General features: G+C 34.6%; 1 protein-coding gene across 7 annotated transcripts in view; it reads left to right on the top strand.

Moving 5' to 3' along the window:
* Positions 1-13,596, top strand: part of SCLT1 (sodium channel and clathrin linker 1) — a 177,758-nt gene that overhangs the window by 23,380 nt on the left and 140,782 nt on the right. For all 7 annotated transcript variants that reach the window (XR_012012785.1, XR_012012784.1, XM_072788391.1 and 4 more), the window contains one exon: positions 3,088-3,143. Coding sequence is in view for 5 of the 7 variants with exons in the window: in XM_072788391.1 (XP_072644492.1) it covers positions 3,088-3,143 (56 nt within the window). In the remaining 2 variants the exon portion in view is untranslated. The remainder of the gene's footprint in view (positions 1-3,087; positions 3,144-13,596) is intronic.

The raw sequence follows: 13,596 nt of genomic DNA on the forward strand, positions 1-13,596 counted from the left end.
TAAGATTAAGATATATAGCAGGCTCATGGGGAACAAGAGTAATAGCACATTGTTCAAGATACAGTCTGAGATTCAATGATCTACATTTTTAGAATATACCTAATATTTATTTATTTATTTGTTTGTTTGTTTGTTTATTTAGAATATACCTAATATTTATAATTTGTTTCTTTGATTTTAATTTTTTTTTAGTATTTTCCTCCCAAACTTTGACCTTTCTGATTGTTAGATAACCATACAAAAGAAGCATTTGTTAAAGAGATAACTTTGACCTTTCTGATTGTTGGATAACCATACAAAAGAAGCATTTGTTAGAGATACTATAGGTCTCAAGCTAAGCCCACCAAGAGGTAATAAACTTCCTTTTTTAGAGTTTGAATATACTCATCATTGTGTTTGCTTTATTTATTTTTTGTGTGTGTGTGTGTGTGTTTGCTTTAGATACAAATCCCTGGATTAGTTCAGTTTGGTAGCAAGGTTGATTTAATGTAATGCAAATGAAAAAAAGTATAGCAATGTTATATAAAAACAACACCTTAAGACTGATTTCCTTAGAATGGGGCTATACAAGTGGCAAACACTAAGAACTTTATCTACACCTCTTTCTCTTTTCTCTTCATACAGGGACAAGAGATCCTACCATATATTTTGAAGTCTAGTGCATAATAAGCCCTCAATTTTTGATGAGTGAATGAAAACCAGGGCTTATTAGAACAAGATGACTAGTTTTAGCTAAACAATCTCCTATTTATAAATTAATGGATTAACTAAAAGGATTTTACTAAAAGAACACATAATGCTTACATCTCTTAGAAATAAGTTAGGTTTTCTGTTGCATTTGAAATTATTTATACTTTCATTTCCAGAGTTTATCCTCTAATATATAAATTTACGAAGTGATCCTGTTAGACCCAACTTCAAAAACAAGCAGTTCTTTAAATTGCAGTTCCTATTTTAAGTTAATTAGGTATTTTCCTGGCTTTTACTATGAGCTTTTTTTTAGCCTGTGGTCATTTAAGTTTGAACCAACCATAGTAATATCTTTTAATCTTTCTAATTGACAATTAAAGAGCAACAGAAAGCTGTCTTCTGTACAAAATGGCATTTTGCTTTTATTTTTAGGGCTAGTGAGTTTACGGTTTCTGCTGAATTCACTCAGAATTGCCATAATGACATATAGTGTGATTGTTATAAAATGGGATAACTAGTTATCTTGAATTACACTTCTAAATTTTTAATTTTTTATAATCTGATTCATACATCTCTTTAATCAACTATTTTACTAAGATGTTTAGTTTCATTTTCCCATTTAGCGTTCTCAATCTAAGAGTGATTACTGAATTAATTACAAGAGAGAGAAAACGGTACCAGAAAGCCCAAGCGTCTATAAGAGTAGTTGCTACTTTTAGAAAAAAAGATGCGGACAGATACATCTAAGAACAGTTGCTCACATAGATATTACTGATTAGAACTAGTTCTTAGAATTTATTGACCTAGTAAAAAAAATAGTATATCTTGAGAGCAAGAAAAGTATTGCTATAATTCTCTATATGAAAGATTTCCTTCTGAAGATGTAAATAGTAAGGGGAAATTTGATATGAGAGGTACTGCTGAGATTGTTTCCTTCCAACTATTAAATATTCTGAAATATTTTGCAGTAAAGAATCTTCAATGTGCCCATAATGATTCACCCTTAATCCTAGCTATTATTTATATATAGATACATATTCTAATTATTTGAGTAATTTGAGTGAATATTTTTTCAGATCACTGATATTTTTGCAAATTTTAAGATCAGTTTTTTTTATTTTTTTTAGATCAGTTTTTTTTATTTTTTAAGGATAAAATGAGGATAATTACTACAATAAATTCCAGACCTCTTAGCATGTCATTCAAGATCTGTTGCCTGCCTTTCCAGTCTTCTTTCATTGCATCATCGCTTAATGTATGGTCACTTCTCAATTATCTGATAGTAAATGCACTCATTTTGGTTTAATTGTGATTCATTCATAGCAGGGACCTGGGAAAGGTTCACCTTTCCCAAAGCTAGCTTTGTATTTAGAGCTGGCTGTTACTGATTTCCTAGATCAAGCTGCCACAAGCTTCTCTGGTTGCAAGGGAGACAGAGGGGCTTGGAACATTGCCTGTCCCACCCTTCCCTTGCCAGGTTCACTCCAGGCTTGGCTCCTCTAGTTTCACTGAGGATACCCATTTAAGACTAATGAACATATTATGAGTTGATGGCAGTTTTGTTTTAAGTGCAATTTCACATGGCCTCCTTCCAGGTCTCCCCTTGCCCATTTACTCTTATTAGGAGCTGACAACTATGCCTGTGTTCTAATATTTTTTACCTCTTTACTTTTTATACATATTTCTCCCTACCAGAAATGCCTTTTCTTTCCTGTTGAAATTTTACAGTCCCTTTATCTCTTCAGAGAGAATTAAAAAAAAAATCATACCAATCTAATTCTCTTTACAGTATATATTTTATTCTCATTTGTATTTTAATTAGTGATTCTTTCCCCTTTTTTTCCATTTTTCCTATTGAAGTATATGTTAGTGATGATATAGGTTTATCATAGCAACCTTATATAGTATGGAAAATTTAGATCATTAATAAAGGTGATGAATAAAAAACTGAATGAATTACTACTAAAGAAGATCTCTATTTTATTTTTTGCCATTAACATTTTGCTTTTTCTAATACAAGCTCTTATATGAGCTTCAACTAAACTAAAGTGAATTAAGAATACATTCAGGGTATGGGGATCATCTGCTATTTGTTATAGCAACATGCCGAGGAGTATCTCTTATCTGTTTTTTTGTAAACATCTATAAATCATAGGGATTGCATTTGTAAATATTCCTCAGTGTGTCATATAAATATTTTTCTTTATTTCAAAATGAATATTTTATTATGTTCTGTGTAAAAACATCCATATATTCTAGTGCTTATTAGAAGTAAAGAATCTTTGTTTCTTATCAATAAACTAGTGCCATAGAATCCAACTGCTTGCATAGGAATGGATTACTTAATGGAGACCTGACTGCAATATGTATCACTACAACCATATTTTAATCTTTCAGAAACAGATGGGCGAGATGAAACTACAATTTGAAAATGTCATCAAGGAAAATGAAAGGTAGATCAGTGAACTATTGATTATTTTATTGTTATCCTAGGTAACTTTGTTGTTATTTGATATTTTATTCATTAAGTATACTGGTTATGAGTGCAGACTCTGGAGCCTGATTTCCTTTTTGACTCCTAGGTCCATTACTTACTTACTAGCTATGCAACCTTAGACGTTACTTCATCTCTTTGTGCTTTAGTTTTCTCATCTATGAGTTGAAGATAAGAACTTATTTCATAAGGCTAACTGTAGGGGAAAACAGGGTATATAATAAACATTTTATAAATATTAGCATCATTAATAGCATAGTTATTTTAATCACATATGTTATGAAACATAGTCAAAACAAAAACTGTCAACCCACCATCCAGTTAAGAGCTAAAAATTTTACCAATACTGGAACATCTACCCATGTTTTCCTTCACTATCCCATTCTTCTCCTTCCCTCTGCTGGAGATTAACATTTTCTTGTATTTTGTTTTTATCATTCTTTGCTTTTTAAATTTTTTAGCAAGTGTGTATACCCCTAACAATATATTATTCAGTTTTGTATTTCTTTAAACTATATAAAAATCGTATCATTTAGTCTCCTGGAACTTACGTTTCTAAACAATATCATTCAACAAACAAGTACAAGAGTTTCAAGGGATAATGTTGCTGGGTTACAGATTATATGAATATTCAGTTTTATGATATAATACCAGCTTAATTTCCAAAGTGGCTATACCAATTTCCATTCCCACCTGTGATATTTATGAGTTTTTATTGATCTATATGTTTTTATCACTTATTCTTGCCACTTTTCATAACTTTTGTTAAGTCCTTTTTTTAAAGATTTTATTTATCTATTCATGAGAGACAGAGAGACAGAGAGAGAGAGAGAGAGAGAGAGGCAGAGATATAGGCAGAGGGAGAAGCAGGCTCCATGCAGGGAGCCCGATGTGGGACAGGATCCCAGGACTCCAAGATCACACCCTGAGCCAAAGGGCAGACAGCCAACCACTGCACCATCCAGGCATCCCTGTTATTTTTAAGTCTTAAAATGATTTTTCATTGTTCTAAGTTAACATTTCCCTGAATACTAATATGGCTAACCATTTTTCATATGTTTATTTACCCATGTGACTTTCTTTTCTCATTAAATGCTGTTCATTTCTTTTCTCCATTTTCTTTTTTTTTTCTTTTTCCCATTTTCTGTTTACCTTTTTCTTTTTAAGTTGTCAATGTACTTTATATACTCTGTATTCTGAATATTTGGTGATGTGTCAGTCTTATCAATGCATTAACAATACGGTAAACAGTAACCATTGTAGAAATTTCAGATAGGAAGAGATTTAGTATTACTTAGGGACTATGATCTTGAGGTCAGGAATTTATAGTGCTGCCACCATCTCTGTTGCTACTCCTACAACATCCTTTGCATAAAGCTGGAGACTTGAATTGGAAAGTGAGGCACAGGGTATTGACTGTAAGAGACCCTCATGTCTATCCAGTTTTGCTTGCTATCTGTCATACCAGTAGAAAAATATTCTCAGCTCACTTCTGTTTTCTATATCCCCTTCAAGTAAGCACTGGTGAAACTTTAATTCCACCCACAACTCCAGCTATAAGAATCTCTGAGAAATGTAGTTTTAGACTTTCAACCACTGTTCTAGAGGCTGGAATATAAAAGGGATGAGAATGAGTAATGTTACTACAGTCCCATACAAACGTGCTAGGCAATAGGTGTTTCATTTATCTGTTCCCAGGTTATGATACTCATTAAATGAAAAGAATTTTGTTTTGTTCTTAAGGTGGTTGAATCTATCCATCATTTTTCTTATGGTTGTTATTGTTTGTGTCTCTAGCAAATGTCAGCCTGTGATCATAAGATCTCATATTTTTGGCTAAAAATGTTTAAAGTTTCTTTCTATCCCAAGTTTCTTAACTTTAACTTTTAAAGATAATGCAGCTGGGCTGAAATCTGATATATCTTTTGTTGTTGACTTGTATACCTAGAACAAAAAGTAATGAAATTAAATTTTAGTTCTAAATTCATTTAAAGCATGGGCTCATTTAAAGCTAGCATTCTTTTGTTTGCATTTAGCTGTGTTATATAGCAGTTTACTTTTTTTTTTTTTTTTTGATTTAGTGCAATACATGCTCTAGAACTCTAGAATTCCCATGGAATTTATATGTCTTGCTTGTGACATTTTGTCACCTCCTCCCTCCCATTTGAAAAAAATGTTTCACTATTTCTCATCTCTTCTAATTTCTGAAAGCTTCATATGTTTAAGCTACCAACGTTGGCTAAAGTGTAAAATAAATCTTTTAATTGGGTTTTCAGTTTTTCTTATTTGTTTTTCCTCCTGGAAAAATTTTTCTAACTTTAACTTTTTTATGATTTACTGTTCTTTCTCCAAAAAATTATTAAGCTATGCTATTCCCTTTTGTTGTTTTTTTGTGTTTTTTTTGTTTTTATTGAAGTTCGATTTGCCAACATACAGTATAACACCTAGTGTTCATCCCATCAAGTGCCCTCTTCAGTGCCCATCACCCAGTTACCCCAGCCCCCCACCCATCCACCTCCCCTTCCACTACCCCTTGTTCGTTTCCGAGAGTTAGGAGTCTCTCATGTTTTGTCTCCCTCTCGTAATTTTTCCCACTTATTTTCCCTCCTTTCCCTTATAATCCCTTTCACAATTTCTTCTATTCCCCGTATTAGTGAAACCATATGGTGATTGTCCTTCTCCGATTGACTTAATTCATTCAGCATAATTCCCTCCAGTTCATCCACATCGAAGTAAATGATGGGTATTCGTCCTCTCTAATGGCTGAGTAATATTCCATTGTGTGTGTGTGTGTGTGTGTGTGTGTGTGTGTATATGTGTGTGTGTGTGTATATATATATATATATATATATACACATCATCTTTATCCGTTCGTCTGTCGAAGGACACCGAGGCTCCTTCTATGGTTTGGCTATTGTGGACATTGCTCCTATAAACATTGGGGTGCAGGTGTCCCGGCATTTCACTACATCTATATCTTTGAGGTAAATCCCCAGCAGTGCAATTGCTGGGTCATAGGGTAGCTCTATTTTTAACTCTTGAGGAACCTCCACACAGTTTTCCAGAGTGGCTGCACCAGTTCACATTCCCACCAACAGTGCAAGAGGGTTCCCCTTTCTCCACATCCTCTCCAACATTTGTTGTTTCCTGTCTTGTTAATTTTCCCCATTCTCACTGGTGTGAGGTGGTATCTCATTGTGGTTTTGATTTGTATTTCCCTGATGGCAAGTGATGCGGAGCATTTTCTCATGTACTTGTTGGCCATGTGTATGTCTTCCTCTGTGAGATTTCTGTTCATGTCTTTTGCCCATTTCATGATTGGATTGTTTGTTTCTTTGCTGTTGAGTTTAATAAGTTCTTCATAGACCTTGGATACTAGCCCTTTATCTGATAGATCATTTGCAAATATCTTCTCCCATTCTGTAGGTTGTCTTTTAGTTTTGTTGACTGTTTCTTTTGCTGTGCAGAAGCTTTTTATCCTGATTAAGTTCCAGTAGTTCAGGCAGCCCCGGTGGTGCAGCGGTTTAGCGCTGCCTGTAGCCTGGGGTGTGATCCTGGAGACCTGGGATCGAGTCCCACGTTGGGCTTCCTGTATGGAGGCTGCTTCTCCCTCTGCCTATGTCTCTGCCCCCTCTCTGTCTATGAATAAATAAAATCTAAAAAAAAAAAAAAAAGTTCCAGTAGTTCATTTTTGCTTTTGTTTCCCTTGCCTTCATAGATGTATCTTGCAAGAAGTTGCTGTGGCCAAATTCAAAAAGGGTGTTGCCTGTGTTCTCCAGGATTTTGATGGATTCTTGTCTTACATTTAGATCTTTCATCCATTTTGACTTTATCATTTATTAAATAGACTCTCCTTTTTCCAGTGCATAGTCTTTCCTGCTTTGTTAAATATTAGCTGACCACAGAGTTGAGGACCCATTTCTGGATTCTCTATACTGTTCCATTGATCTGTGTGTTTGTTTTGTGTCAGGACCACACTGTCTTGATGATCACTGTCTTTGATCAACCTGAAATCTGGCATTGTGATACCCCCAGCTCTGTTTTTCTTTTTCAATATTCCCCTGGCTATTCGCAGTCTTTTCTGATTCAATACAAATATTAAGATTATTTGTTCCAACTCTGTGAACCAAGTCCATGGTATTTTGTTAGGGATTGCACTGAACATGTAAATTGCTCTAGATAGCAGAGACATTTTTACAATACTTATTCTTCCAATCCATGAGCATGGAATGTTCTTCAATCTCTTTGTGTCTTCCTCAGTTTCTTTCAGAAGTGTTCTGTAGTTTTTAGGGTATAGATCCTTTACTTCTTTGGTTAGGTTTATTCCTAGGTATCTTATGCTTTTGGATGCAATTGTAAATGGGATTAACTCCTTAATTTCTCTTTCTTCAGTCTCATTGTTGGTGTATAGAAATGCCACTGATTTCTGGGCATTGATTTTGTATCCTGTCACATTGCTGAATTGCTGTATGAGTTCTAGCAATCTTGGGGTGGAGTCTTTGGGGTTTTACAGTATCATGTCATCTGCGAAGAGGGAGAGTTTGACTTCCTCTTTGACAATTTGAATGCCTTTTATTTCTTTTTGTTGCCTGATTGCTGAGGCTAGGACTTCTAGTGCTATGTTGAATAGCAGTGATGAGAGTGGACATCCCTGCTGTGTTCCAGATCTTAGAGGAAAGGCTCTCAGTTTTTCCCCATTGAGAATGATATTCATTGTGGGCTTTTCATTTATAGCTTTTAAGATATTGAAGAATATCCCCTCTATCCCTACACTCTGAAGAGTTTTGATCAGGAATGGTTGCTATATTTTATCAAATACTTTCTCTGCATCTATTGAGAGGATCAAATGGTTCTTGTTTTTTCTCTTGTTGATGTGATCTATTACATTGATTGCTTTATGAGTGTTGAACCACCGTCTCAGGGATAAATCCTACTTGGTTACGATGGATGTATTGTTGGATCCTATGGGCTAATATCTTGTTGAGAATTTTTGCATTTGTGTTCATCAGGGATATTGGTCTGTAATTCTCCTTTTTGGTGGGGTCTTTGTCTTGTTTTGGAATCAAAGTAATGCTGGCCTCATCAAACGAGTTTGGAATATTCTATCTTTTTCTATCCTTCTGAATAGCTTTAGTATTATTTCTTCTTTAAATGTTTGATAGAATTCCCCTGGAAGCCAGCTGGCTCTGGACTTTTGTGTCTTGGGAGGTTTTTGATAACTGCTTAAATTTTGATTATTGGCCTGTTCAGGTTTTGTATTTCTTCCTGTTCCAAATTTGGTAATTAGTGGTTTTCCAGAAATGCGTCCATTTCTTCTAGATTGCCTAATTTATTGGTGTATAGCTGCTCATAATATGTTTTTAAAATCGTTTCTATTTCCTTGGTATTGTTTGTAATCTCTCCTCTTTCATTTGTGATTTTATTAATTTGAGTCTTTTCTCTTTTGTTTTTAATAAGGCTGGCTAGGGGTTTATTTACCTTATTAATTCTTTCAAAGAACCAACTCCTGGTTTTGTTGATCTGTTCTACAGTTCTTCTGGTCTCTATTTCACTGAGTTCTGCTTGAATCTTTTTTATCTCTCTTCTTCTGGGTGTAGGTTTTATTTGCTGTTCTTTCTCCAGTTCCTTTAGTTGTGAGGTTAGCTTTTGTATTTGAGTTTTTTCCAGTTTTTGGAGGAAGGCTTGTATTGCCAAATACTAATTTTTACTGTTTATTTTATTATTCAGGGTAGGGAAGATATTTGTTGCCTCCATAAGAGCCATTTTTCTTCTTTCATTCAACTCTGATTTTGTTTCAGTGTCAATGTGCTAATGGGAGATAGTTGCCACCACAATTGTAAATGATAAGTCTTTTATTTAAACTAGTTTGAATTTCTTTTTACCAGGGATTGGTCTAGGAATGAACATGAGACCCTATTTTTAGCCAGTGATGTATAAGAGAAAGTCTGTTGTAGAGCTTCTGGTACAACATTTTCTCCCTGATTGGGGAAAAAAGAAGAAGACAAGAAGAAAACTTTACCCTCTTCTGGCTTCTTGTCATTTTAGAAAGTGATGTGTGCAGGGAACCTGGGTAACTTAGTGGTTGAGTGTCTGCCTTTGGCTCAGATCGTGATTCTGGGGTCCTGGAATCAAGTCTTGCATGGGGTTCCCCATAGGGAAACTGCTTCTCCCTCTGCCTATGTTTGCTTTTTTTCTCTGTGTCTCTCATGAGTAAATAAATAAAATCTTGAAAAAGAGAAGGAAGGAAGGAAGGAAGGAAGGAAGGAAGGAAGGAAGGAAGGAAGGAAGGAAGGAAGGAAAAAAAAAGAGAAAAGAAAGAAAGAAAAGAAAAAAAGAAAGAAAAGAAAAGAAAGAAAAAAGTGAAGTTGGTATAGCCATTTTGTAACCATGTGGGGAGATATCAAGATTGAAAGAAGGGAAAGATGAGAAACCCTATGGTCTTTATTACATTATCAAACTGCTGAAACAAATCTGGAACCACTTACTCTTCCGATTTAATATTAGATGAGGTAATAATAAATACTTACAAATGAATGACTATTTTAAGTACTTAGTAAGTGCCAGGCACCATTCAAGGAAAACAGTGATAAAAAAGACAAAAATGACCAGCCATCCTTGGGGAACCTGGGTGGCTCAGTTGGTTAAGCGTCTAACTCTTGATTTCAACTCAGGTCATGATATCAGTGTCCTAGGATTGAGTCTCAAGTTGGGCTCCCTGCTCAGTGGGGAGCTTGCTTGTCCCTCTGTTCCTCTGTCCCTTCCCCCACTAGTGTGTGCACGTGCTCTCTCACTCTCAAAGAAATAATAAATCTTTTTTTTAAAATGGCCATCCTTATTTTTTGTTAGTCATTTTATTACTTACAGCCAAAATATACTGATAGACTTACTTGCATCTGGCAGAGATTCATAAACTACAGCCTGTGGACCAAATCTGGCCTCTTATCTCTTTTTGTAAATAAAAGTTTTTTGACTCACAGCCACACTCATTCATTGATATGTTGTCCATGTTAGATACTGCTGTTCTTGTGCTACTTGAGGTGCTGTGGGGAAGACTATCCCAAAAGTCTACCAAAATCCTAAGCTTTATAAAGTTTTAAGTTTCTATTTCAAATCTTGTATAAAGCCAGAGCTACCCTGATTTCTCTATGTCTCTGTTTATAACTTTGTTTTTGTTCTGATTACTAGTCTCTAGTCACACCAGCCTTCTTATTTAGCTTCCTTAAATCTGGCAAACCAGTTTCCCCTGAAGACCTTACTGATTTCTTCTGCCTAGAGTGCTCTTCTCCAGACCACATGGTACTGTCTCCTTCCCTTTGTTCAGATCTTTTATCAGGAAAGCATTCCCTGACTACATTATCTAGCTATTTCCACTCTTGTCTTTCTTTTTTCTATAATACAATTTTATTTATGGCACTTATTTCTATTTGAAATTATTTGCTTGCTTATTTGTCTTACCTACTAGAATGTATCCTTCATGAGAACAAGGTCCTTGTCTATTCTTACTTAACTGCTTTATAGCTACTACCATCAAATAGTGCTCTTCTATGCATAAACCATATAATTCTTTATAATTTTGAGTTTCAGTTTCTCTAAAAAGTAAAAACTTAGAGTTCTTTTTGATCTCCTTTTGATCTTCTGTGATTTTATAATTTTCCTGACTTTTTGTAGTTACCTTTAATTCAATAGCAATTCTTTAATGACTCATCTTTATTGAGCCTTTCATTTTCAGTTTAGGTTTCATGGAAAAAAACAACTTTTTTATACTCTAATTTTACCACTTTGGGTCATATGTAATTGTGCAATCATAATAACAGGTTCATGCAGCTATGATATAGATTGACTGTTCCAACCTCTTTTTAATATGCCTTCCTGTACTACAGAAGCTGGAAACTGAAAACTAGCTCATGATGTGAATTAGGTTCTGCTAATAAGTGCTTGTAAGATACCTAAATTAGGAGATAAGTAGGAGGAGAAGCAGTATCTGAGGATCTATTTTTATGACTGAGAATCTAACGAGTATAGTGTGGCTCTAGAGTTGATAATTCTGGGTAGCCACTTCTATCAAAGCTAAGGCAGGGTTCCTGCAGGCAATAGCTCTCTGACAGTAACATCCTAATTCCAGGATCTCAGATAAAAAGGTGTGATCTTGGAACCAGTAGTTAGTATAGTTGCTTTCTGATTGTCTAGCTTTGTAACTGTGGTCTGTGTATCAGTTATTTTAGCAGATCAGTTTTGTAATTAGCTAAACCAGTAAGACTAACTTTTTTAGAAGTTGCACTAAAAAGCAGAGAGCAACTAATCAGTGTTGACAGCAGAAAAAATGAGTGCTACTAGTTGGTAATGATAACACTGACTACCTCCACAAAGCTTTATATGATTTCTCTTCTTACTCTCAAGCCATCCAAAATGATGGAAGTTTCTTTTTTTTTTTTTATTTTTCCAAGACTCTTGCATTTTGACTTTATTATTATATATTTGAATAAGTACAACTAGAACCAGAAGTCCTATTATCTTGTATATAATACCTCTTCAGATATTTGGTGAACATGATTAAATTATTGATGTCTAATCTTCAAGATTTGTTAATGATACATAAAACAAAACAAAACAATGGTTTGGAAAAGATTAAAAGTTGTTTGTAGCAGCTTTATTCACAATTCCAAAACTTGGACACAACCAAGATGTCCATCAATGGGTGATTGGATAAATACACTGTGGTACATCCAGACTGTGGAATATTATTCAGCAATAAAAAGAAATGAACTATCAGACCTGGAGAAGGTATGGAGGAACCCTAAATAGATACTAGTAAGTGAAAGAAGCCAATCTGAAAAGGCTACAGATTGTATGATTCCACTATATGAGATTCTGGAAAAGACAAAACTATGGAGACAAGGGGCACCTGGTTGGTGCAGTTCATTGGGCAGCTGACTCTTGGTTTCAGCTCAGGTCATGATCTTGGGGTGGTAAGATCAAGTCCTGTGTTGGTCTCCAGGCTCAGTGTAGAGTCTGCTTAAGATTGTCTCTTCCTCCCCCTCTGCCCCTCCCTTGACCATGTGCACAAGGCCTCCCCCTCTTGAATAAGAAATCTTAAAAAACCAAAAACAAAACAACTGTGGAGGACAGTAAAATGATCAGTGGTTGCCAGGGCCTGTGGGGAGAGAGAATAGGATTGGATAGGATGAAAAGGCAGAGGACATAGGATTTTCAGGGCAAACTATTCTGTAAGACACTGTAATGATGATGATACATGTCATTGTAGGATGTATAACACTATAAGAGTGAACCCTAACGTAAACTATAGACTTTGAGTGATTGAGTCTATGTAGGTTTATCATTTGCAACAAAATATATCATTTTGGTGACGGAGGTCATGCTGATGGTGCCAGGGAGTATATTGGGGAATCTCTCTACTTTCTGCTCGCTTTTGCTGTGAATCTAAAACTGCTCAAAAATATCTTATTTTTTAAAGAGTCACCTAAAATGAGCACATTAAAAAAATAAATCAGAAGAAAGCATGAAAAGAGAGAAAATCATAATAGGGCATATAGAAACAAATACTAAGGTAGTAGATGTAAACCCAAATATATTAGTAATTATATTAAATTTCAGTGTATTACATGCTACAATTAAAAGTGATGTCTTGGAGGAGATTAAAAAAAGAAACCTATTGTAGAATACACTTATTAGAGAGGTTCCTAAAATGTAATATAGAATGGATACAAAATAAAAGGATGGAAAATAGATATACCATGCAAGTGCTAGCCAAAAGAAAGCAGATAATATCAGACACAGTAGACTTTAATGCAGAACAGATTATTAGGAATAAAAAGGGGCAATGAAAAAAGATTCAATTTTCCCAAAAGATATGACAATTTTAAAATTGTAAGCACTCAATAACAAAGTCCAGAATGGAAATTTTTCAGTTTTTCTGTTATTCTAGAATTGAAAACTTCAGTGATAGCATTGAAGACAGACCAGTTAAATTTTTTAAAAGTACTTAAAAGTATCAATAACAAAAGGTGGTTTTTAAATACATTATTTTTCAAAATACTTATTTTTCCTGATAGAAAATGTTTAATAAGAGAAAAATGACCAATACATAAATATAATGACAATTTTTTAAAAGGCACCCCAGGTCCCAGGGAAAAACTGTGATAGTAGGAGATATAAACAGATTGTTCTCAGTAATTGGAAGCAACCAAAAAAATAAGAGTATGTAATATTTGAACGATGCAGTTAACCAATCTGTAAGAAACATATATTGAATACTAATCCCCAATACTCCAGAATACGTATTCTTTTTAAATACACATATAACACTTCCACAATCGACCAGTTCCAAAAAATATCTTGGGTTTTTAAAGTATCAATATTACTCTGATTATATTCTTTGATGACAGTGAAAACTA

This window comes from Canis lupus, chromosome 20 (genome assembly GCF_048164855.1).
Source record: "Canis lupus baileyi chromosome 20, mCanLup2.hap1, whole genome shotgun sequence".
In the NCBI taxonomy this organism is placed as follows: Eukaryota; Metazoa; Chordata; class Mammalia; order Carnivora; family Canidae; genus Canis; species Canis lupus.